Genomic DNA, 25,853 nt, shown 5'->3' with positions numbered 1-25,853 from the left:
GTGACTTTTCTCACTTTCATTTCACTGGCTCTCTAGCTGTCATTCATTTTCTGAATGAGATCAGCAACCTGACAGGGAGTTGAGATGTGGAGATATTGAAGTGACAGGTGCCTGGTTCTGCTTAGCTTGTGGAAATCAATCTAATTTTTTTTTGCCTAAAAAAGGCCAAGCGTAACTGCCCTTATTCTTCTATTCTTCATGGGGAAAATGATACTGACGCTGAACCCTGCTGTGAAATAAAGATCAAGGGCGATCTCCTGTCATTTTGTTTTTAATAAAGAAGCTTGAAAAAAATCTGATCAGAATGAAACCCTTTCGTTTAAATTAGAAAATCTTTATTTTGACTTCATGAAAGGACTGATTCTACATTGTTTCCCATAATGCTACAATTTAATAAACTTCAACCACCAAAAATAATATTTCTTATTTCTATTTGTTACAGATGTCTCCATAAACGAAAACTTTAGATTGTTTCTAAGCTCCATGCCAAGCAGAACATTCCCTGTTACAGTTCTCCAGAATTCTGTAAAGGTGAGTTAGCCCTAACATTTTAATTTCATGTCACTTTTCCATTTTCAAAATATTGTTAAAAACAACCACATGATAAGATGACAAATGGTTGATCACTGGAGGACTGACCAATGGAATCCCCAATGATCGTGAGAATGAGGGTCCCACAGTTCCCTGCCTGAATAGAGAGATAGTGAACAAGTGTAATTCCAATTCACGTCTATGGCATGGTACAGGCATAGGTCATACTGCTAATAGGAGTGGTCACTGCTTCATTCACACAGGGGTCTTTGGCCCTTGTTCTCAGGATCGGTGGAGTTTTCAGCAGCCAGACCCCAGTGAGCATGCTTTTATCATATATCATCTATCCTGTGGTTAGTGGATAAATGTTGTCTATGGAGCAACCACTTTAAGTAAAAAATTCAAAATGAATGAATTTGAGCCTGTTTCTATCAGATCAAATACATCAACTCAGAAGGATCTGGCACATTTGTGTCTTGCATGGAAAATCCAACTAATTTTAATCTGTATACTATATAAATATTTGTCACAAGTCAGAGGCGTATGTATGGAATGTATGGAGCACCTGTCTCCCGAAGTAGTCATCGGAGGTAGCTCCGATTTGCTGCCTTTTAACCAATTGGATGTAGCTTTCATTCATTGATAGTGGCATTTAAATGGTTGCAAAATGGTGGGATGCCTGTTTCTACGTTCTAGTTCTTTTAGAGGAGCTAAAAATATACAGTAAATCAAATATAATTAACAAATAAAAAACTAAAAAAAACACATAAAACCTCAAATCACCTCTAAAAATAACGAATATTGAAAAAAATTATTGCTTTTACAATGCCTTATGAAAGATCTTTGAAACTATAATGTAAATGTAACTATAAGGTAAACAGCGTAAACAGAAAAAAATAAATCAAAACTTCAGAATTATCATTTTTTAATCATCGCACCTTCTCCAAAAACTGCAATAAAAAGCAAGCACACTATCCTGTGTTCTCCAAAATGGTACCAATAAAACAAAGCCTCGAAACGCCAAACCAATTATTTTTTATTTGTAAAGCTCTAAAAAAAAAATTAACCGCAAAAAAATATAATTTTTTAATTAAGGTTAGTATCTCTAAATTCTTAATCACTTGGAGAATTATGCTGTGGTCATGTTTAATACACAATGAACAATGTAAAAACTAAACCGACAAAAACACGTTTTTTTCAGCATTGCACCCCATTCGGAATTTTTGCCTAGTTTTTTTAGTTCATTACATTGTAAATTGAATTGTGTGAATAAAAGCTAAAATTCATCCTACAAAAAACAAGCCGTTATCTTAAAGGGACTCTGTCACCTGAATTTGGAGGGAACAATTTTCAGCCATAGGGGTGGGGTTTTCGGGTGTTTGATTCACCCTTTCCTTACCCGCTGGCTGCATGCTGGCTGCAATATTGGATTGAAGTTCATTCTCTGTCCTCCGTAGTACATGCCTGCACAAGGCAACCTTGCCTTACGCAGGCGTGTACTATGGAGGACAGAGAATGAACTTCAATCCAATATTGCAGCCAGCATGCAGCCAGCGGGTAAGGAAAGGGTGAATCAAACACCTGAAAACCCCGCCCCTATGGCTGAAAATTGTTCCCTCCAAATTCAGGTGACAGAGTCCCTTTAAAATGTTATGGCTCTTAGAAGAAGGGGATAAAAAAAAGATTGTGCAAAAAAGTAAAAATGTCCGGGTCCTTAAAGGGGTACTCTGTGGAGATAAATGTTGGCGCTATATAAATAAAGATTATTATTACTAGATGGTGGCCCGGAGTATATAACACAGCCCACGGAGTATATAACACAGCCCACGCAGTATATAGCAGCCACGCAGTATATAACCCAGGCCACGCAGTATATAACACAGGCCAAGCGGTATATCACACAGCCCACGGAGTATATAACACAGCCCACGTACTATATAACACAGCCCACGCAGTATATAGCAGCCACGCAGTATATAACACAGCCCACGTAGTATATAGCACAGCCCACGCAGTATATAACACAGCCCACGTACTATATAACACAGCCCATGCAGTATATAACACAGCCCATGCAGTATATAACACAGCCCACGTACTATATAACACAGCCCACGCAGTATATAGCAGCCACGCAGTATATAACACAGGCGACATAGTATATAACACAGGCCACGCAGTATATAACACAGGACACGTAGTATATAGCACAGCCCACGCAGTATATCACACAGCCCACGGAGTATATAACACTGCCCATGTAGTATATAGCAGCCACGCAGTGTATAACACAGCCCACACAGTATTTAGCAGTGTGGGCACCATATCCCTGTTAAAAAAGAAAATTAAAATAACAAATAGTTATATACTCACCCCCTGAGATCCAGCGAAGCTGTGCCGAGAAGCACGGCTGCCGCCATCTTCCATTCCCAGGATACATTACGAAACTACCCAGATGACTTAGCGGTCTCGCGAGACCGCTAAGTCTTCTGGGTAATTTCGCAATGCATCTCTGGGAACAGCAGATGGCGGCTGGCGCGAGCGCATCGTCGGACTACGGAAGGTGAGAATAGCAGGTTTTTTTATTATTATTTTTAACATTACATCTGTTTACTGTTGATGCTGCATAGGCAGCCTCAATAGTAAAAAGTTCCGCGGCAATGTCGCTGATTGGTCGCGCCGGCTGGGCGCGAGCAATCAGCGAAGCGAGATTTAAATCCCGCCCCAATGTCGCTGATTGGTCGCGCGCGCCGGCTGGGCGCTACCAATCGTGGGATTTAAATCCCGTGGCAATGTCCCTGTTTGGTCGCGCGGTGTATTGCGGTCTTGCGAGATGATGACGTAGTGGTCTCGTGAGACCGCCACGTCATAATCTCGTGAGACCGCAATGCATGGACCGGTCACCGGAGCGTCGCGAGGAGCGGTAAAGGCCGGTTCTGGATGCGGGGCCAACAGACGGTGAGTATATAACGATTTTTTATTTTTTTAATTATTTTTAACATTAGATCTTTTTACTATTGAAGCTGCATAGGCAGCCTCAATAGTAAAAAGTTGGTCACACAGGGTTAATAGCAGCATTAAGGGAGTGCGTTACACCGTGGCATAACGCGGTGTAACGCAGCCATTAACCCTGTGTGAGCGTTGACTAGAGGGGAGTATGGAGCGGGCACTGACTGCGGGGAAGGAGCGGCCATTTTTCCGCCGGACTGGGCCCGTCGCTGATTGGTCGTGGCTGTTTTGCCGCGACCAATCAGCGACTTGGATTTCCATGACAGACAGAGGCCACGACCAATAAATATCCATGACAGACAGACAGAAGGACAGTGTTATGACCCCAATGGCGAGGGTCTCAGAGGAACGTGGAAGTCTGCAGAATACAAAAATCCAGCTCATAGGGCAGTGGTAACTGGGTTGACCATATATCTACTCCTAACGCCAACACTAGAAGTAGCCGGGGATCATTCCTACGTTGATTCTAGATGACACGCGCCAGCCGGAGAATCTAGCTACCCCTAGTAGAGGAAAACAAAGACCTTTCTTGCCTCCAGAGAAGGGGACCCCAAAGCTGGATAGAAGCCCCCCACAAATAATGACGGTGAGGTAAGAGGAAATGACAAACACAGAAATGAACCAGGTTTAGCACAGAGAGGCCCGCTTACTGATAGCAGAATAAAGAAAGGTAACTTATATGGTCAACAAAAACCCTATCAAAATCCACACTGGAAATTCAAGAACCCCCGAACCGTCTAACGGTCCGGGGGGAGAACACCAGCCCCATAGAGCTTCCAGCAAAGATCAGGATATAGATTTGGAACAAGCTGGACAAAAATACAAAACCAAAACAAATAGCAAAAAGCAAAAGGCAGACTTAGCTGATATAACTGGAACCAGGATCAGTAGACAAGAGCACAGCAGACTAGCTCTGATAACTACGTTGCCAGGCATTGAACTGAAGGTCCAGGGAGCTTAAATAGCAACACCCCTAACTAATGACCCAGGTGCGGATAAAAGGAATGACAGAAAAACCAGAGTCAAAAAACTAGTAACCACTAGAGGGAGCAAAAAGCAAATTCACAACAGTCCCCCCCCCTTAGTGAGGGGTCACCGAACCCTCACCACGACCACCAGGGCGATCAGGATGAGCGGCATGAAAGGCACGAACTAAATCGGCCGCATGAACATCAGAGGCGACCACCCAGGAATTATCCTCCTGACCATAGCCCTTCCACTTGACCAGGTACTGAAGCCTCCGCCTGGAGAGGCGAGAATCCAAGATTTTCTCCACCACGTACTCCAACTCGCCCTCAACCAACACCGGAGCAGGAGGCTCAGCAGAAGGAACTACAGGCACAATGTACCGCCGCAACAAGGACCTATGAAATACATTGTGAATAGCAAACGACACAGGAAGATCCAGACGAAAAGATACAGGATTAAGGATTTCCAATATCTTGTAAGGCCCAATAAAACGAGGTTTAAATTTGGGAGAGGAGACCTTCATAGGAACAAAGCGGGAAGAAAGCCACACCAAATCCCCAACGCGTAGTCGGGGACCCACACCGCGGCGGCGGTTGGCAAAGCGCTGAGCCTTCTCCTGTGACAACTTCAAGTTGTCCACCACATGATTCCAGATCTGCTGCAACCTATCCACCACAGAATCCACCCCAGGACAGTCAGAAGGCTCCACATGACCCGAAGAAAAGTGAGGATGGAAACCAGAGTTGCAGAAAAAAGGCGAAACCAAGGTGGCGGAACTAGCCCGATTATTAAGGGCAAACTCAGCCAACGGCAAGAATGTCACCCAATCGTCCTGATCAGCAGAGACAAAACACCTCAAATAAGCCTCCAAAGTCTGATTGGTTCGCTCCGTCTGTCCATTAGTCTGAGGATGGAAAGCAGACGAAAACGACAAATCAATGCCCATCCTACTACAAAAGGATCGCCAGAACCTGGAAACGAACTGGGATCCTCTGTCTGACACAATATTCTCAGGGATGCCGTGCAAACGAACCACGTTCTGGAAAAACACAGGAACCAGATCGGAAGAGGAAGGCAGCTTAGGCAAAGGAACCAAATGGACCATCTTGGAGAAGCGATCACATATCACCCAGATAACGGACATGCCCTGAGATAGCGGAAGATCAGAAATGAAATCCATGGAGATATGTGTCCAAGGTCTCTTCGGGACAGGCAAGGGCAAGAGCAAACCGCTGGCACGAGAACAGCAAGGCTTAGCTCGAGCACAAGTCCCACAGGACTGCACAAATGACCGCACATCCCTTGACAAGGAAGGCCACCAAAAGGACCTGGCCACCAGATCTCTGGTGCCAAAAATTCCCGGGTGACCTGCCAACACCGAGGAATGAACCTCGGAAATGACTCTGCTGGTCCACTTATCCGGGACAAACAGTCTGTCAGGTGGACAAGACTCAGGCCTATCAGCCTGAAATCTCTGCAACACACGTCGCAGATCCGGAGAAATAGCTGACAAGATAACTCCATCTTTAAGAATACCAACAGGATCAGCGACTCCAGGAGCATCAGGCACAAAGCTCCTAGAAAGAGCATCGGCCTTCACATTCTTTGAACCTGGTAAATACGAGACAACAAAATCAAAGCGGGAGAAAAACAATGACCAGCGGGCCTGTCTCGGATTAAGGCGTTTAGCAGACTCGAGATACATCAGATTTTTGTGATCAGTCAAGACCACCACACGATGCTTAGCACCCTCGAGCCAATGACGCCACTCCTCAAATGCCCATTTCATGGCCAACAACTACCGATTGCCCACATCATAATTTCGCTCGGCAGGCGAAAACTTCCTAGAGAAAAAGGCACAAGGTTTCATAACAGAGCAACCAGGGCCTCTCTGCGACAAAACGGCCCCTGCCCCAATCTCCGAAGCATCCACCTCAACCTGAAAGGGAAGTGAGACGTCAGGCTGGCACAAAACAGGCGCCGAAGTAAACCGGCGTTTCAACTCCTGGAAAGCCTCCACGGCAGCAGGAGCCCAGTTAGCTACATCGGAGCCCTTCTTGGTCATATCCGTCAAAGGTTTCACAATGCTAGAAAAATTAGCGATAAAACGACGGTAGAAGTTAGCGAAGCCCAAGAACTTCTGAAGACTCTTAACTGACGAGGGCTGAGTCCAATCAAGAATAGCTCGGACCTTGACTGGGTCCATCTCCACAGCAGAAGGGGAAAAAATGAACCCCAAAAAGGGAACCTTCTGTACACCAAAGAGACACTTTGAGCCCTTGACAAACAAAGAATTTTCACGCAAAATTTTAAAGACCAACCTGACCTGCTCCACATGCGAATCCCAATTATCAGAAAAAACCAAAATATCATCCAGATAAACAATCAAAAATTTATCCAGATACTTCCGGAAAATGTCATGCATAAAGGACTGAAAAACTGAAGGCGCATTGGAGAGCCCAAAAGGCATCACCAAGTACTCAAAATGACCTTCGGGCGTATTGAATGCGGTTTTCCATTCATCACCTTGCTTAATGCGCACAAGGTTGTACGCACCACGAAGGTCTATCTTGGTGAACCACTTGGCACCCTTAATCCGGGCAAACAAGTCAGACAACAGCGGTAAAGGATACTGAAATTTGACAGTGATCTTATTTAAAAGCCGATAATCAATACAAGGTCTCAAAGATCCGTCCTTTTTTGCCACAAAAAAGAATCCCGCACCAAGAGGGGAAGAAGACGGACGAATATGTCCTTTTTCCAGAGACTCCTTGATATATGAACGCATAGCGGTATGTTCAGGTACCGACAGATTAAACAGTCTTCCCTTAGGAAATTTACTGCCTGGGATCAAATCTATAGCACAGTCACAGTCCCTATGAGGAGGCAGTGCACTGGACTCAGACTCACTGAAGACATCCCGATAATCAGACAAATACTCCGGAACTTCCGAAGGCGTAGAAGAAGCAATAGACACAGGCAGAGAATCCTCATGAATACCACGACAGCCCCAACTTGAGACTGACATAGCCTTCCAGTCCAGGACTGGATTATGGGTCTGTAACCATGGCAGCCCTAAAACGACCAAATCATGCATTTTATGTAAAACCAGGAAACGTATCACCTCGCGGTGTTCAGGAGTCATGCACATGGTAACCTGAGTCCAATACTGCGGTTTATTTGCTGCCAATGGTGTAGCATCAATACCCCTAAGAGGAATAGGATTTTCTAATGGTTCAAGAGTAAATCCACAGCGCTTAGCAAATGAGAGATCCATGAGACTCAGGGCAGCACCTGAATCTACAAACGCCATGACAGGATAAGATGACAGTGAGCAAATCAAAGTTACAGACAGAATAAATTTAGGTTGCAAATTACCAACGGTGACATGACTAACAACCTTAGCTATACGTTTAGAGCATGCTGAGATAACATGTGTAGAATCACCACAGTAGTAGCACAAGCCATTCCGGCGTCTATGAATTTTCCGCTCATTTCTAGTCAGGATTCTATCACATTGCATTAAATCAGGTGTCTGTTCAGACAACACCATGAGGGAATTAGCGGTTTTTCTATCACATTGCACCGAATTAGGTGTCTGTTCAGACAACACCATGAGGGAATTTGCGGTTTTGCGCTCCCGCAACCGCCGGTCAATTTGAATAGCCAGTGCCATAGTATCATTCAGACCTGTGGGAATGGGAAAACCCACCATAACATTCTTAATGGCTTCAGAAAGGCCATTTCTAAAATTAGCGGCCAGTGCACACTCGTTCCAATGTGTCAGCACGGACCATTTCCGAAATTTTTGGCAATACACTTCAGCCTCGTCCTGCCCCTGAGACATAGACAGCAAGGCCTTTTCTGCCTGAATCTCAAGATTGGGTTCCTCATAAAGTAAACCGAGCGCCAGAAAAAACGCATCAAGATCAGCCAATGCCGGATCTCCTGGCGCCAGCGAAAAAGCCCAATCCTGAGGGTCGCCCCGTAAGAACGAAATAACAATTTTTACTTGCTGAGCAGAATCTCCTGATGAACAGGGTCTCAGGGACAAAAACAATTTACAATTATTCACGAAATTCCTAAACTTAAACCTGTCTCCGGAAAACAGTTCAGGAATCGGTATTTTAGGTTCTGACCTAGGATTTCTGATAACATAGTCTTGTATGCCCTGCACACAAGTAGCCAGCTGGTCCACACTTGTAATCAAGGTCTGGACATTCATGTCTGCAGCAAGCATAGCCACTCTGAGGTAAAGGGGAAGGAGAAAAAAAAAAAAAAAAAACTCAGAATCTTCTTTCTTATAATCCCTCTTCTGCAATGCATTAAACATTTAATACTGGCCTGGCAAACTGTTATGACCCCAATGGCGAGGGTCTCAGAGGAACGTGGAAGTCTGCAGAATACAAAAATCCAGCTCATAGGGCAGTGGTAACTGGGTTGACCATATATCTACTCCTAACGCCAACACTAGAAGTAGCCGGGGATCATTCCTACGTTGATTCTAGATGACACGCGCCAGCCGGAGAATCTAGCTACCCCTAGTAGAGGAAAACAAAGACCTTTCTTGCCTCCAGAGAAGGGGACCCCAAAGCTGGATAGAAGCCCCCCACAAATAATGACGGTGAGGTAAGAGGAAATGACAAACACAGAAATGAACCAGGTTTAGCACAGAGAGGCCCGCTTACTGATAGCAGAATAAAGAAAGGTAACTTATATGGTCAACAAAAACCCTATCAAAATCCACACTGGAAATTCAAGAACCCCCGAACCGTCTAACGGTCCGGGGGGAGAACACCAGCCCCATAGAGCTTCCAGCAAAGATCAGGATATAGATTTGGAACAAGCTGGACAAAAATACAAAACCAAAACAAATAGCAAAAAGCAAAAGGCAGACTTAGCTGATATAACTGGAACCAGGATCAGTAGACAAGAGCACAGCAGACTAGCTCTGATAACTACGTTGCCAGGCATTGAACTGAAGGTCCAGGGAGCTTAAATAGCAACACCCCTAACTAATGACCCAGGTGCGGATAAAAGGAATGACAGAAAAACCAGAGTCAAAAAACTAGTAACCACTAGAGGGAGCAAAAAGCAAATTCACAACAGGACAGACAGACAAACGGAAGTGACCCTTAGACAATTATATAGTAGACTAGATGGTGGCCCGATTCTAACGCATCGGGTATTCTAGAATATGTATGTCCACGTAGTATATTGCACAGCCCACGTAGTATATTGCCCAGCCACGTAGTATATTGCCCAGTGACGTAGTATAATGCTCAGAGCCACATAGTATATTGCCCAGTTACGTAGTATATTGGCCAGTTACATAGTATATTGCCCAGTGACGTAGTATATTGCCCAGTGATGTAGTATACATCACAGAGCCACGTAGTATATTGCACAGCCCACGTAGTATATTGCCCAGCCATGTAGTATATTGCCCAGTGACGTAGTATATTGGCCAGTTACGTAGTATATTGCCCAGTGACGTAGTATACAGCACAGAGCCACGTAGTTTATTGCCCAGCTACGTAGTATATTGCCCAGCCATGTATGACACAGGTTAAAAAAATAAAAAATAAACATATACTCACCTTCCGCAGGCGTGTTGTAGCTCTGTCGCCTGTGTGGGGTGCAGGCGGCAGCTTCCCGTCCCAGGGTGTGATGACGTCGCGGTCACGTGACGTCACGGCAGGTCCTTTCCGCGCAGGACTTGTGATGACGCATTCCTTTCATTAACTACTCAAACAGATCTGAGTAGTGAGGTCTCGGTAGCATAACTTTTCCTTTTTGGCAGCATTGAGTAAACTGATTGTCAGATGGTTTTTCATCAATGAAATTCAGAGAGTCGCATTTAGAGCAAACTGCATTCATATTCCCACAGTAGTGTTCATGAATTGTACTTTCATTGTCTGTTACGTAATGTGCAAGTTGTTGAATATTGTCCTGGTCGTGCCTTAGTTGGTAGAGCATTCGTTTTTTATGAATTTGGCGATCATGTTGTAGATGGTGGCCCGATTCTAACGCATCAGGTATTCTAGAATATGTATGCGTAGTATATTGCACAGCCCATGCAGTATATTGCACAGCCACGCAGTACATTGCGCAGCCCACGTAGTACATTGCGCAGCCACGCAGTACATTGCGCAGCCCACACAGTACATTGCGCAGCCACGCAGTACATTGCGCAGCCCATGCAGTACATTGCGCAGCCCACGCAGTACATTGCATGTCCACGTAGTATATTGCCCAGTCGCGTAGTATTTTGCCCAGTCACGTAGTATAATGCTTCATGCAGTTATGGCCCCATAGATGCCCCATATAATGCTCCATGCAGTTCTTTATGGCCCCATAGATGCCCCATATAATGCGCCATGAAGTTATGGCCCCATAGATGCCCCATATAATGCTCCATGCAGTTCTTTATGGCCCCATAGATGCCCCATATAATGCCCCATATATTGCTCCATGCAGTTATGGCCCCATAGATGCTCTATATAATGCTCCATGCAGTTATGGCCCCAAAGATGGCCCATATAATGCTCATGCAGTTATGGCCCCATAGATGGCCCATATAATGCTCCATGCAGTTATGGCCCCATAGATGCCCCATGTAATGCTCCATGCAGTTCTTTATGGCCCCATAGACGCTCCATACAGCATTGTGCCACATGTAATGCTGCTGCTGAGGCAATAAAAACAAAATATCACATACTCACCTCTCGTCGCTGCTCCTCAGCGTCCCGTCTCTCCGCACTGACTCAGGCAGAGGGCGGCGCAGTTATATACTGCGTGGGCTGTGCTATATACTATGTGCCCTGTGTTATATACTGCGTGGCCTGTGTTATATACTGCGTGGCTGCTATATACTGCGTGGGCTGTGTTATATAGTAAGTGGGCTGTGTTATATATAGTGCGTGGCCTGTATTAACGCATCTGGTATTCTAGAATATGTATGTATGTATATAGCAGCCACATAGTATATAGCACAGGCCATGTACTATTTGTCTGGCCTATTTGTCTGGCAGTATATCACACAGCCCACGCAGTATTTAGCAGTGTGGGCACCATATCCCTGTCACCTGTCGCTGATTGTTTCTCGACCGGCCACGTAGTATATAGCGTAGTATTCTAGAATATGTATGTAGTTTATTTATGAAGATTGAAGAATAATGCAATAATGGGTAAAATATATTTATTATCATTAAATTTTATTAGTCATAGTACAATTGAATGAAATTATGAAACAGATCATCAAAATATATAAACCACATTACATGAACTGTAACTGTATTTAAATAAATCATCGGACAAAAGAAGGACATTGACACTATAATATATTTATTAACAATATCAAGCCAAAATATTTTTGTACACCACATTTCTTGTGAATACCTTTTAACTACCTATAAGCAACTTTCCTTGTAAAGGGGTAGGAAGAACTTGCACCTTGACGTTGGATCTCATTTTAACTCTTGAAAATGCAACGTAGAGTTGTCCATGACAAAAAACGGGCTGCGGTAGATATATGCCAACACGGTGTAGAGTTTGACCTTGTGACTTGTTTATTGTCATGGCAAAAGCTGGTTTTATTGGAAACTGTCGACGCCGAAGCCTAAATGGAAGACCCGTGTCTGAAGGACATAAATCAATGCGTGGAATGAACACTTCATCTCCTTTTGCTGATCCAGTGATCACTCTTGCTTGAATGATGTGAGAATGGAGTCCAGTAACAATAAGGCGAGTTCCATTACATAGACCATTTTTTGTATTTAGATTCCGCAGCAACATTATGATTGTTCCAACTTTCAGTTGAAGTCTGTGGGATGGCATTCCTGATGGCGTAAGACTATTTAAAAATTCAACTGGATAATGCTCTCGTTCATCTTCATTGTCTACATCCACTGAATCATCACTTTTATACAACTTATACTCACCAGGCATTCTATCCATCACCTGGGAATTTAGCAGAGCCACGTCATCATTCTTGGGACAGAGAATTGCATGAGAAGAGGCCCTCTCAACACTGCTTTGGTCGTTCACATCAATTTCAATGCATTGTCCAAAAACATCAGTTATGATGCAGTCAGTGCACAACATGTCTTCTGGTATTTCAATAATATCTTCTCCAAGTTTGTATTCGTTGCTAAGTTCACCGTTGCCAAATTTAAGAAGCCAGTTGCTATACTCTGGGTCCGAAGATCGCATATTGTTAATTAGTTGGAGTTTATTGAACTGTTTCCAAAGGTCAGCCATTTTTAAGCTGGACTCGATAACATCTGTTCTTGTTCCATTTGGTATGACTGGAAGGCATTGCCTAAAATCTCTGCCAATGACAAAAAATTTACCTCCAAACGGAATTTTATTTTTTTCAGCAACATTTGTAGTCATTACTTCACGCAGAAGTCTGTCAATTAAGCTCAAAGCATATTTGGGTGCCATGGTGCACTCGTCAAGTATGAAAACATGTGCATTTTTTAACAGTCTTCCTGCAAATGTGTCTTGTTTTACTCTGGAAATAGAGATTTCATTGACTGGAACTGGTATCCCAAAGAGTGAATGGATAGTGCGACCTCCTCGTAAAAGGTTTGCTGCAATCCCTGTTGTAGCCGACGGCAATACGACTTTTCCCAACCCTCCAACGTGATGCATTATAACTTCATAGAGGTATGTTTTACCGCTCCCTCCAGACCGTCAATAAAGAAACATTTTGGCCTTGCATCTGCTTGGTTTTCTATAGCACTCACAATAGTGTCATATGCAATCCGTTGTTGTTCATTTAAGGAGTTTGTCTTCTCTGTTGCCAACAATAATTCGTAAGCTTCGTCATACTCTGGAACTTGTGGAACTTGAATGGCAGGCTGGGGCAAATTAAAGTCTGAAAACGTTTTTCCATGTAGTAGTAAGATATTTTGGACATCTTGCATGGCATAAGATTCGCAATTTTGACAACTTCCACTTCTGTTGTGAAGACGTAAGCAGTAGTCCTCGATTAGATGTTCTTTAAAATTTGTCCAAAGTTGAGCTGGATTTGTAGGCGGTCCAAATACACAGATGTAGGCAAACAATTCACGAAGTTGCTTAGGCATATGTAGGGTAACTGCGTCTTCTAAAGTAAGTTTCCACACAGTATCATCCAATAGAAGTCCTAAAGCCAAAGCTGCAGCTTTAAATGTATCGTGCAATACTCCGTTAACTGTTTTCAAATTGTCATAAGTTTTAGCTCCTTTGATATGTAGTAGTAACAGCCGAAGGCATTATCTTTCTTGATCCTTGACACTAACAGTATACAGTGCCTACAAGTAGTATTCAACCCCCTGCAGATTTAGCAGGTTTAATAAGATGCAAATAAGTTAGAGCCTTCAAACTTCAAACAAGAGCAGGATTTATTAACAGATGCATAAATCTTACAAACCAAAAAGTTTTGTTGCTCAGTTAAATTTTTATAAATTTTAAACATAAAAGTGTGGGTCAATTATTATTCAACCCCTAGGTTTAATATTTTGTGGAATAACCTTTGTTTGCAATTACAGCTAATAATCGTCTTTTATAAGACCTGATCAGGCCGGCACAGGTCTCTGGAGTTATCTTGGCCCACTCCTCCATGCAGATCTTCTCCAAGTTATCTAGGTTCTTTGGGTGTCTCATGTGGACTTTAATCTTGAGCTCCTTCCACAAGTTTTCAATTGGGTTAAGGTCAGGAGACTGACTAGGCCACTGCAACACCTTGATTTTTTGCCTCTTGAACCAGGCCTTGGTTTTATTGGCTTTGTGCTTTGGGTCGTTGTCTTGTTGGAAGATGAAATGACGACCCATCTTAAGATCCTTGATGGAGGAGCAGAGGTTCTTGGCCAAAATCTCCAGGTAGGCCGTGCTATCCATCTTCCCATGGATGCGGACCAGATGGCCAGGCCCCTTGGCTGAGAAACAGCCCCACAGCATGATGCTGCCACCACCATGCTTGACTGTAGGGATGGTATTCTTGGGGTCGTATGCAGTGCCATCCAGTCTCCAAACGTCACGTGTGTGGTTGGCACCAAAGATCTCGATCTTGGTCTCATCAGACCAGAGAACCTTGAACCAGTCAGTCTCAGAGTCCTCCAAGTGATCATGAGCAAACTGTAGACGAGCCTTGACATGACGCTTTGAAAGTAATGGTACCTTACGGGCTTGTCTGGAACGGAGACCATTGCGGTGGAGTACGTTACTTATGGTATTGACTGAAACCAATGTCCCCACTGCCATGAGATCTTCCCGGAGCTCCTTCCTTGTTGTCCTTGTGTTAGTCTTGACTCTTCGGACAAGCCTGGCCTCGGCACGGGAGGAAACTTTCAAAGGCTGTCCAGGCCGTGGAAGGCTAACAGTAGTTCTATAAGCCTTCCACTTCCGGGTGATGCTCCCAACAGTGGAGACAGGTAGGCCCAACTCCTTGGAAAGGGTTTTGTACCCCTTGCCAGCCTTGTGACCCTCCACGATCTTGTCTCTGATGGCCTTGGAATGCTCCTTTGTCTTTCCCATGTTGACCATGTTTGAGTGCTGTTCACAAGTTTGGGGAGGGTCTTAAATAGTCAGAAAAGGCTGGAAAAAGAGATAATTAATCCAAACATGTGAAGCTCATTGTTCTTTGTGCCTGAACTACTTCTTAATACTTTAGGGGAACCAAACAGAATTCTGGTGGGTTGAGGGGTTGAATAATAAATGACCCTCTGAAAAAACTTTTCCCAATTTAAAAAAAAAATAAACAAAGAAATAACATTCTTTTTTGCTGCAGTGCATTTCACACTTCCAGGCTGATCTACAGTCCAAATGTCACAATGCCAAGTTAATTCCAAATGTGTAAACCTGCTAAATCTGCAGGGGGTTGAATACTACTTGTAGGCACTGTACATGCGTCCAATTATTCTGCTAACTCCTCATTGTCTTGGATTCCAAGTTTTATTCCAAATGTAATGCTCTGGAATCTCTCGGTACAAATAGTGCCTTGCGTTTTCGTCACGTTGGTTCAGCAAAAACCATTCCATTAATGTTGATGTCGTGCTTAAAGGGACTCTGTCACCTGAATTTGGAGGGAACAATTTTCAGCCATAGAGGCGGGGTTTTCGGGTGTTTGATTCACCCTTTCCTTACCCGCTGGCTGCATGCTGGCTGCCATATTGGATTGAAGTTCATTCTCTGTCCTCCATAGTACACGCCTGCGCAAGGCAAGATTGCCTTGTGCAGGCATGTACTACGGAGGACAGAGAATGAACTTCAATCCAATATTGCAGCTAGCATGCAGCCAGCGGGTAAGGAAAGGGTGAATCAAACACCCGAAAACCCCGCCTCTATGGCTGAAAATTGTTCCCTCCAAATTCAGGTGACAGAGTCCCTTTAAAGTTTTGAGACATCTTTGACTTCAGCATCTTCAAAGAAATAAAGCTGCTGTTGATTTGGTAAATGAATAGCTAAACGTATAATGGCATGGGACTGTGAATGCATTGGAAACGCAAATATCCTCCAAGCAGCTTCTGGAGCACTGACATCTTGAGTCAACAAAAGTTGATGATTCATCGTGATTGACTGTTTTCTGTTGTATTTTGATGTTAGCTTTGTCATGCCCCTTGTAGATGTACTTGAAGAGATATTTTACACTTTTTATTGAAGCACAGATTTCTACGTTGATGTGACAGTTGTAGCATTTTGATAAGTACGGGTTGTATGGGACTATCCATGAGTTATTTATAATTTTTTTGTTGCAAGCAATGTTATAATTGTGTTGTCGCCGGTAGGATGGGTAGCCATCCAAGTTTTTAACAGTGTGCTGTTTCAACTCCTTTGGAATCCCTTTTGTACACTTTCCGTATGCCATGCATGGACTTTTTGGATTTGCTACACTGCATGGGCTATGAACCATATGAGAGACTACAATATTATACAGTTCAGGATACTTTTCTTGGTTAGGAATTTCAGCCCACACTATATTGTCGATTTCTTCCTCCGTACGAATCTTGGAATCCGTGTCTAAGATAATTAGTATATACGCATGTGGGAGACCTCATTTCTGAAACTTTATGACGTGTACCATTGCTACGACTGTTCCAAAAAGCCCATTTTTGATGTCTTTCAAAAGGCTGATGAGTTTCAGTCAAAATACGCGTGCGACTAAGTCCGGCCTGTGTTCAACTTTTTGCCAGGGTTCTAGATTTTCTGTAATTTCCAGCCATTTAGGATTACAGGTCATTGTCACAAAAATGTCAGGTCTTCCAATCTTTGTTACTATTGCCATTGCATCTTGATAACGCTGTTGCATGTTGCGGGGGCTACCTTCAAACGACGACGGGAGGATTACTGTTTTTCCAATTGGAATTCCCTTTTCAATTGATTGTTTTTGCAAATGTTCTTGAAGAACGCAGTAGTCTTCAACTTTAAGTTGTTTTTGGTTCATTCTTATGAAATTTAGACGATTAGCTTCAATTTTAACATATGCGTCAACTAAGTACTGTTGTGTCAGTTTCCCACCGTTTAAAATAGGATTGAAGTAATTTCGGACAGACAGAAGAAAACTGTAGTATTGCAGCTGTGTAATTCTTCTTGAAGTTCCTTGTTGGTTTAGGTTTTCATGCCACCCTTGTTCACCTCTTGGAAAGAATAGCGGATACAGAAGAGCATCAAGGTTGCTGTGCAAAATGCTAATTCGTTGTGTCTTAGGAACCAAAGGGTTGTTTTGGTCTGGCTTAAGATGGACTAATATATCCCTTTGAAAAGGAGGTTCTCCATCATCGTTTAGAAAAACAACTGTGACCTCACTTACACGTGGTTTGTTGTAAAGTCGAGGATTCTGTTTACGTTCTTGTTTAATGGCCATGACAATAGAAGGCATTTCAGTACCATTTTGTATAGCCCTCTGTTCCTCCTCAGCTTGAACGTCTTTTAGCATGCGATATGCGGCAGCAAATGGGCTTATTTTTTGTAAATGTACAGCAATTTGGTTCATCAGTTCAGCATCACACTTTTTGTTTTCTTTTAGGTTCATCCTTTGTTCTGTAGCCTCATTTGTATCAATGATGTATAATTGTGCAAATTTTGGTGGTTGTCCTATTTCTGGGTGAAGTGTTCCACTGCGGTGGTAGATCTGGCCGAGAATTTTAAAACAATACGGTCCGAATCCAGGGGGCGGTGCAATGTTGGCACCGAATGAAGTGAACGCATGAGAACTGTTGATGCTTCTGATATTTTCCATGAAATTTCTACTGTGTTGATGCATTCCTTTCATTAACTGCTCAAACAGATCTGAGTAGTGAGGTCTCGGTAGCATAACTTTTCCTTTTTAACAGCATTGAGTAAACTGATTGTCAGATGGTTTTTCATCAATGAAATTCAGAGAGTCACATTTAGAGCAAACTGCATTCATATTCCCACAGTAGTGTTCATGAATTGTACTTTTATTGTCTGTTACGTAATGTGCAAGTTGTTGAATATTGTCCTGGTCGTGCCTTAGTTGGTAGAGCATTCGTTTTTTATGAATTTGGCGATCATGTTGTTCCTGTTGTACAACAGTTTGTTGTGGTGTCTCCGGTTGGCGACGGTGTCTGTGAGATTCCGCATCCTGGGCTTGTCTAGCAGCAGTTTGTTGTGGTGTCTCCTGTTGGCGACGTTGTCTGTGAGATTCCACATCCTGGGCTTGTCTGGCGGCAGTTTGTTGTGGTGTCCCGTTCCCGATGTTGTCGTTTTCTTGCTGCTGCTTTTCTGTCATCCTCATTGGCGTATTTTCGTTTACGAACCATTCTAAGATAGAAACACAGGGAGATGCCGCCCATACAGGGAGACGCAGGCACACACCCTACACAATGGCGGCACTTGACAGCAGTGGAGGACAATGATGATTCCAAAATTCGTGGCACACTGTGCCCGTCGCTGATTGGTCGAGGCCGGCTGACAGACAATTAGACCCTTAGACAACACAATGGCGGCACTTGACAGCAGTGGAGGACAATGCCCGTTGCTGATTGGTCGAGGCTGGCTGGCCTTGACAAATCAGAGACTGTGCCCATCGCTGATTGGTCGAGGCCTGGCGGCCTCGACCAATCAGCGACGCGGGATTTCCAGGACAGACAGACAATTAAACCCTTAGACAATTATATACTGTATTTTCCGCTTTGTAAGACGCACTTTTATTTCCCCCAAATTGGGGGGGAAATGGGGGTGCGTCTTACAATTGGAATAGTGAATAAAATAGGGGAAAAGTAGAAAATATTTCTTACTGAGGGGCTGGCGGTGGCTGCGGAGCGGCTGGCGGTGGCTGTGGAGCGGGCTGGTAGTAAGCAGGGTCACCGGTGGGGCAATGGAGCAGGCCTGGAGCTGGGGGATGGCGGCGCTGTCATCTCCGGTGTGCGGTGGTGTGCGGGCGGCATAATGCTGGCCGGCGCCATTGCACTTCCGGAATTCTGAATCCGGAGTTTCCGGTTTCTAGATTGCGAGCCATTGCCTGTGTCTACCACACAGGACTTCAAGAAAATGGCCACCGAACCAGCTCATGCGCAGATAAAGCTCGCTATTACTGAGCTCTCGATCTGCGCATGCGCTGCAGTAGACAGGAAAATACCGGTAGCTGGCAGCAGGGAAAGTTCTGGGCTCCACTGCACACGGAGCCCTAAAGCAGAGGAGGGAGAGAGGCATGATTCTCCTCCTCCTTTGCAGGGAGAGATATTGATTGGTGGAGGGAACTGTTGCTGAGCTGTCTCCACCAATCAGTTATCTTATCCCTGCAATGTATAGTGTAACACTTATTATTTACACTAGTCCGAGATCCGTGGGAGAGGTGAGCACACATTGAAGTTTATAAATCACAACCCCCATCATACCTCAGAATATACTGTACCAATGGGTGTATTTTGATGGATGATGGGGGTTGCAGCCATATGTAGTGTAACAGATCCCCCATAACTGCATCATCAGCAGATTCCCATAACAGTGCGTCACCACAGATCCCCCAAAAGTGTGTCATCCGCAGATCCCCATAACAGTGCGTCATCCACAGATCCCCCATAAGTGTGTCATCCGCAGATCCCCATAACAGTGCGTCACCACAGATCCCCATAAGTGTCATCTGCAGATCCCCATAACAGTGTGTCATCCACAGATCCCCCATAACAGTGCGTCATCGGCAGATCCCCATAACAGTGTGTCACCACAGATCCCCATAATAGTGTGTCATCTGCAGATCCCCCATAACAGTGTGTCACCACAGATCCCCCATAACAGTGCGTCATCCACAGATCCCCATAACAATGCGTCATTCACAGATCCCCATAAAAGTGTCATCCGCAGATCCCCCATAACAGTGTGTCATCTGCAGATCCCCAAAACAGTGTGTCACCACAGACCCCCCATAAGTGTGTCATCCGCAGATCCCCATAACAGTGCATCATCCACAGATCCCCATAACAATGTGTCATCCGCAGATCCCCATAACAGTGCATCACCACAGATCCCCATAACAGTGAGTCATCCGCAGATCTCTCAATAAGTGTGTACTGTTATGACCCCAATGGCAGGGTGTCTCAAAGACAAATAGCGAAGTCTGCAAACATAAAACCCAGCTCATAGGGCAGTGGTAACTGGGCTGACCATATACCTGAACCTAGCACACAAATAACAGCAGCCGGGGAACGTACCTACGTTGATTCTAGACGTCTCGCGCCAGCCGGAGAACTAACTAACCCTAGCAGGGAAAAGAAAGACCTTTCTTGCCTCCAGAGGAAATACCCCAAAAAGTTGGATACAAGCCCCCAACAAATAATAACGGTGAGGTAAGAAGAAAAGACAAACGCAAGAAATGAACTAGGTTTTTAGCAAAGAGAGGCCCACTAACTAATAGCAGAATATAGGAAGATGACTTATATGGTCAGCAAAAACCCTCACAAAAACTCCACGTGGAATATTCAAGAACCCCCGAACCGTCTAACGGCACGGGGGGAGAACATCCGTCCCCTAGAGCTTCCAGCAGTATCAGGAATCACATTTAGTACAAGCTGGACAAAAATAAGAGCACAGTAAATAACCAAAAACAAGAAAGCAGGACTTAGTTTAATTTTGCAAAGAACCAGGACCAGCAGAAAGGAGCAAACAGAAGGATCTGATTACAACGATGACAGGCACCAGACTGAAAATCCAGGAAGTTCAAATAGCGACACCCCTGGACTAATGAGGCCAGGTGGGTACCAAGCAAGGGAAGGAATATCAAAGTGTCATATCACTAGTGACCACAAGAGGGAGCCAAAAAGTCTAATTCACAACAGTACCCCCCCCTTAAGGAGGGGTCACCGAACCCTCACCAAGACCACCAGGGCGATCAGGATGAGCAGCGTGAAAGGCACGAACCAAATCGGCCGCATGCACATCAGAGGCGACCACCCAGGAATTATCCTCCTGACCATAGCCCTTCCACTTGACCAGATACTGAAGCCTCCGCCTGGAGAGACGAGAATCCAAGATCTTTTCCACCACGTACTCCAACTCGCCCCCAACCAACACCGGAGCAGGAGGCTCAACAGAAGGAACCACAGGCACAACGTACCGTGTTGTGAAATTGGATTTTGGGCTCCCCCGGTGGCCACTGGTGGAATTGAACTGGTGTGCATCATCCTCTCTGTTCACCTGTTTCCATCAGGATGTGGGAGTCGCTATTTAGCCTTGCTCCTCTGTCACTTCCATGCCGGTCAACATTGTAATCAGAAGCCTTTCTGTGCATGTTCCTGCTGCTAGACAACTCCCAGCTAAGTTGGACTTAGTCCTTGTTTGTTTTTGCATTTTGTTCCAGTTCACAGCTGTAGTTTCGTTTCTGTGTCTGGAAAGCTCTTGTGATCTGAAATTGCCACTCTGATGTTATGAGTTAATACTAGAGTCTTAAAGTAATTTCAGGATGGTATTTTGATAGGGTTTTCAGCTGACCATGAAAGTGCCCTTTCTGTCTTCCTGCTATCTAGTAAGCGGACCTCAATTTTGCTAAACCTATTTTCATACTACGTTTGTCATTTCATCTAATATCACCGCCAATATTTGTGGGGGCCTCTGTCTGCCTTTCGGGGAAATTTCTCTAGAGGTGAGCCAGGACTATATTTTCCTCTGCCAGGATTAGTTAGTCCTCCGGCCGGCGCTGGGCGTCTAGGGATAAAACGCAGGCTACGCTACCCGGCTACTGTTAGTTGTGCGGCAGGTTTAGTTCATGGTCAGTTTAGTTTCCATCCTTCCAAGAGCTAGTTCGTATGTTTGCTGGGCTATGTTCTCTTGCCATTGAGAACCATAACAGTTTGACTGGCCATAAAAAGGGTTAAATTAATTGACAGAGAAAGGAGAGAAAAGAGAAGTCTGCTGAAGATTTTTTTTTTTTTTTCTCAGTTCTGAGTGTGCTTGTAATTGAATCTCTTGCAAGTCTGCCTATATTGCAGCCTTTCTCTCTCTCTCTCCTTCTAATCCTGGAATGGCTCTGTGTTCACCTGTTCAAAATGGATATTCAGAGTTTAGCTGCAGGTTTGAATAATCTCACCACGAAAGTTCAAAACTTACAAGATTTTGTTGTTCATGTTCCTATATCTGAACCTAGAATTCCTTTGCCTGAATTTTTCTCGGGGAATAGATCTTGCTTTCAAAATTTCAAAAATAATTGCAAGTTGTTTTTGTCCCTGAAATCTCGCTCTGCTGGAGATCCTGCTCAGCAGGTCAGGATTGTGATTTCCTTGCTCCGGGGCGACCCTCAGGATTGGGCTTTTGCATTGGCTCCAGGGGATCCTGCGTTGCTCAATGTGGATGCGTTTTTTCTGGCCTTGGGGTTGCTTTATGAGGAACCTCAGTTAGAACTTCAGGTGGAAAAGGCCTTGATGTCCCTATCTCAGGGGCAAGACGAAGCTGAAATATACTGCCAGAAATTCCGTAAATGGGCTGTGCTTACTCAGTGGAATGAGTGCGCCCTGGCAGCGAATTTCAGAGAGGGTCTCTCTGATGCCATTAAGGATGTTATGGTGGGGTTCCCTGTGCCTGCGGGTCTGAATGAGTCCATGACAATGGCTATCCAGATCGATAGGCGTCTGCGGGAGCGCAAACCTGTGCACCATTTGGCGGTGTCTACTGAGAAGACGCCAGAGAATATGCAATGTGATAGAATTCTGTCCAGAAGTGAACGGCAGAATTTTAGACGAAAAAATGGGTTGTGCTTCTATTGCGGTGATTCAACTCATGTTATATCAGCATGCTCTAAGCGTACTAAGAAGCTTGATAAGTCTGTTTCAATTGGCACTTTACAGTCTAAGTTTATTCTATCTGTGACCCTGATTTGTTCTTTATCATCTATTACCGCGGATGCCTATGTCGACTCTGGCGCCGCTTTGAGTCTTATGGATTGGTCCTTTGTCAAACGCTGTGGGTATGATTTGGAGCCTCTTGAAACTCCTATACCCCTGAAGGGGATTGACTCCACCCCATTGGCTAGCAATAAACCACAATACTGGACACAAGTAACTATGCGGATTAATCCGGATCACCAGGAGATTATTCGCTTTCTTGTGCTGTATAACCTACATGATGTGTTGGTGCTTGGATTGCCATGGCTGCAATCTCATAACCCAGTCCTTGACTGGAAAGCTATGTCTGTGTTAAGCTGGGGATGTAAGGGGACGCATGGGGACGTACCTGTGGTTTCCATTTCATCATCTATTCCCTCTGAGATTCCTGAATTCTTGACTGAATATCGTGACGTTTTTGAAGAACCTAAGCTTGGTTCATTACCTCCGCACCGGGAGTGCGATTGTGCCATAGATTTGATTCCGGGTAGTAAATACCCTAAGGGTCATTTATTTAATCTGTCTGTGCCTGAACATGCTGCTATGCGAGAATATATAAAGGAGTCCTTGGAAAAGGGACATATTCGTCCTTCGTCATCTCCCTTAGGAGCCGGTTTTTTCTTTGTGGCTAAGAAAGATGGCTCTTTGAGGCCGTGCATTGATTATCGGCTTTTGAATAAAATCACGGTTAAATATCAATATCCGTTGCCACTGCTGACTGATTTGTTTGCTCGCATAAAGGGGGCCAAGTGGTTCTCTAAGATAGATCTTCGTGGGGCGTATAATTTGGTGCGAATTAAGCAGGGGGATGAGTGGAAAACCGCATTTAATACGCCCGAGGGCCACTTTGAGTATTTGGTGATGCCTTTTGGTCTTTCAAATGCCCCTTCAGTCTTTCAGTCCTTTATGCATGACATTTTCTGTGATTATTTGGATAAGTTTATGATTGTGTATCTGGATGATATTTTGATTTTTTCGGATGACTGGGACTCTCATGTCCAGCAGGTCAGGAGGGTTTTTCAGGTTTTGCGGTCTAATTCCTTGTGTGTGAAGGGTTCTAAGTGCGTTTTTGGGGTTCAAAAGATTTCCTTTTTGGGATATATTTTTTCCCCCTCTTCCATCGAGATGGATCCTGTCAAGGTTCAGGCTATTTGTGATTGGACGCAACCCTCTTCTCTTAAGAGTCTTCAGAAATTTTTGGGCTTTGCTAACTTTTATCGTCGATTTATTGCTGGTTTTTCTGATGTTGTTAAACCATTGACTGATTTGACTAAGAAGGGTGCTGATGTTGCTGATTGGTCCCCTGCTGCTGTGGAGGCCTTTCGGGAGCTTAAGCGCCGCTTTTCTTCCGCCCCTGTGTTGCGTCAGCCTGATGTTGCTCTTCCTTTTCAGGTTGAGGTCGACGCTTCTGAAATCGGAGCTGGGGCGGTTTTGTCGCAGAGAAGTTCCGATTGCTCCGTGATGAGACCTTGTGCTTTTTTCTCGCGTAAATTTTCGCCCGCCGAGCGGAATTATGATGTTGGGAATCGGGAGCTTTTGGCCATGAAGTGGGCTTTTGAGGAGTGGCGTCATTGGCTTGAGGGGGCTAGACATCAGGTGGTGGTATTGACTGACCACAAAAATCTAATTTATCTTGAGTCCGCCAGACGCCTGACTCCTAGACAGGCGCGCTGGTCGTTGTTTTTCTCTCGGTTTAATTTTGTGGTGTCCTACCTGCCGGGTTCTAAGAATGTTAAGGCGGATGCCCTTTCTAGGAGTTTTGAGCCTGACTCCCCTGGTAATTCTGAACCTACAGGTATCCTTAAGGATGGAGTGATATTGTCTGCCGTTTCTCCAGACCTGCGGCGGGCCTTGCAGGAGTTTCAGGCGGATAGACCTGATCGTTGCCCACCTGGTAGACTGTTTGTTCCTGATGATTGGACCAGTAAAGTCATTTCTGAGGTTCATTCTTCTGCGTTGGCAGGTCATCCTGGAATCTTTGGTACCAGGGATTTGGTGGCAAGGTCCTTCTGGTGGCCTTCCCTGTCTCGAGATGTGCGAGGCTTCGTGCAGTCTTGTGACGTTTGTGCTCGGGCCAAGCCTTGTTGTTCTCGGGCTAGTGGATTGTTGTTGCCCTTGCCTATCCCGAAGAGGCCCTGGACGCACATCTCGATGGATTTTATTTCGGATCTTCCTGTTTCTCAGAAGATGTCTGTCATCTGGGTGGTGTGTGATCGTTTCTCTAAGATGGTCCATTTGGTTCCCCTGCCTAAGTTGCCTTCTTCTTCCGAGTTGGTTCCTCTGTTTTTTCAAAATGTGGTCCGTTTGCATGGTATTCCGGAGAATATCGTTTCTGACAGAGGTACCCAATTCGTGTCTAGATTTTGGCGAGCATTCTGTGCTAGGATGGGCATAGATTTGTCTTTCTCGTCTGCTTTCCATCCTCAGACTAATGGCCAGACCGAGCGGACGAATCAGACCTTGGAGACATATTTGAGGTGTTTTGTGTCTGCAGATCAGGATGATTGGGTTGCTTTTTTGCCTTTAGCGGAGTTTGCCCTCAATAATCGGGCCAGTTCTGCCACCTTGGTGTCTCCCTTTTTCTGTAATTCGGGGTTTCATCCTCGATTTTCTTCTGGTCAGGTGGAATCTTCGGATTGTCCTGGAGTGGATGCTGTGGTGGAGAGGTTGCATCAGATTTGGGGGCAGGTAGTGGACAATTTGAAGTTGTCCCAGGAGAAGACTCAGCTTTTTGCCAACCACCGGCGTCGGGTTGGTCCTCGGCTTTGTGTTGGGGACTTGGTGTGGTTGTCTTCTCGTTTTGTCCCTATGAGGGTTTCTTCCCCCAAGTTTAAGCCTCGGTTCATCGGCCCGTACAAGATATTGGAGATTCTTAACCCTGTGTCCTTCCGTTTGGACCTCCCTGCATCTTTTTCTATTCATAATGTTTTTCATCGGTCATTATTGCGCAGGTATGAGGTACCGGTTGTGCCTTCCGTTGAGCCTCCTGCTCCGGTGTTGGTTGAGGGCGAGTTGGAGTACGTT

The 25,853-nt window shown here is 44.7% G+C and overlaps 1 protein-coding gene across 1 annotated transcript in view; it reads left to right on the top strand.

The window, feature by feature from the left end:
- The window catches only part of DNAH6 (dynein axonemal heavy chain 6), a 717,942-nt gene that overhangs the window by 520,506 nt on the left and 171,583 nt on the right, over positions 1-25,853 (top strand). The window contains exon 66 of the mRNA XM_077275462.1: positions 443-531. Within this exon, the coding sequence (XP_077131577.1) occupies positions 443-531 (89 nt within the window). The remainder of the gene's footprint in view (positions 1-442; positions 532-25,853) is intronic.

This window comes from Ranitomeya variabilis, chromosome 1 (genome assembly GCF_051348905.1).
Source record: "Ranitomeya variabilis isolate aRanVar5 chromosome 1, aRanVar5.hap1, whole genome shotgun sequence".
Classification (NCBI taxonomy): domain Eukaryota; kingdom Metazoa; phylum Chordata; class Amphibia; order Anura; family Dendrobatidae; genus Ranitomeya; species Ranitomeya variabilis.
The sequence above is the reverse complement of the archived record's forward strand: the minus strand, read 5'-3'. Positions and strand labels throughout refer to the sequence as shown.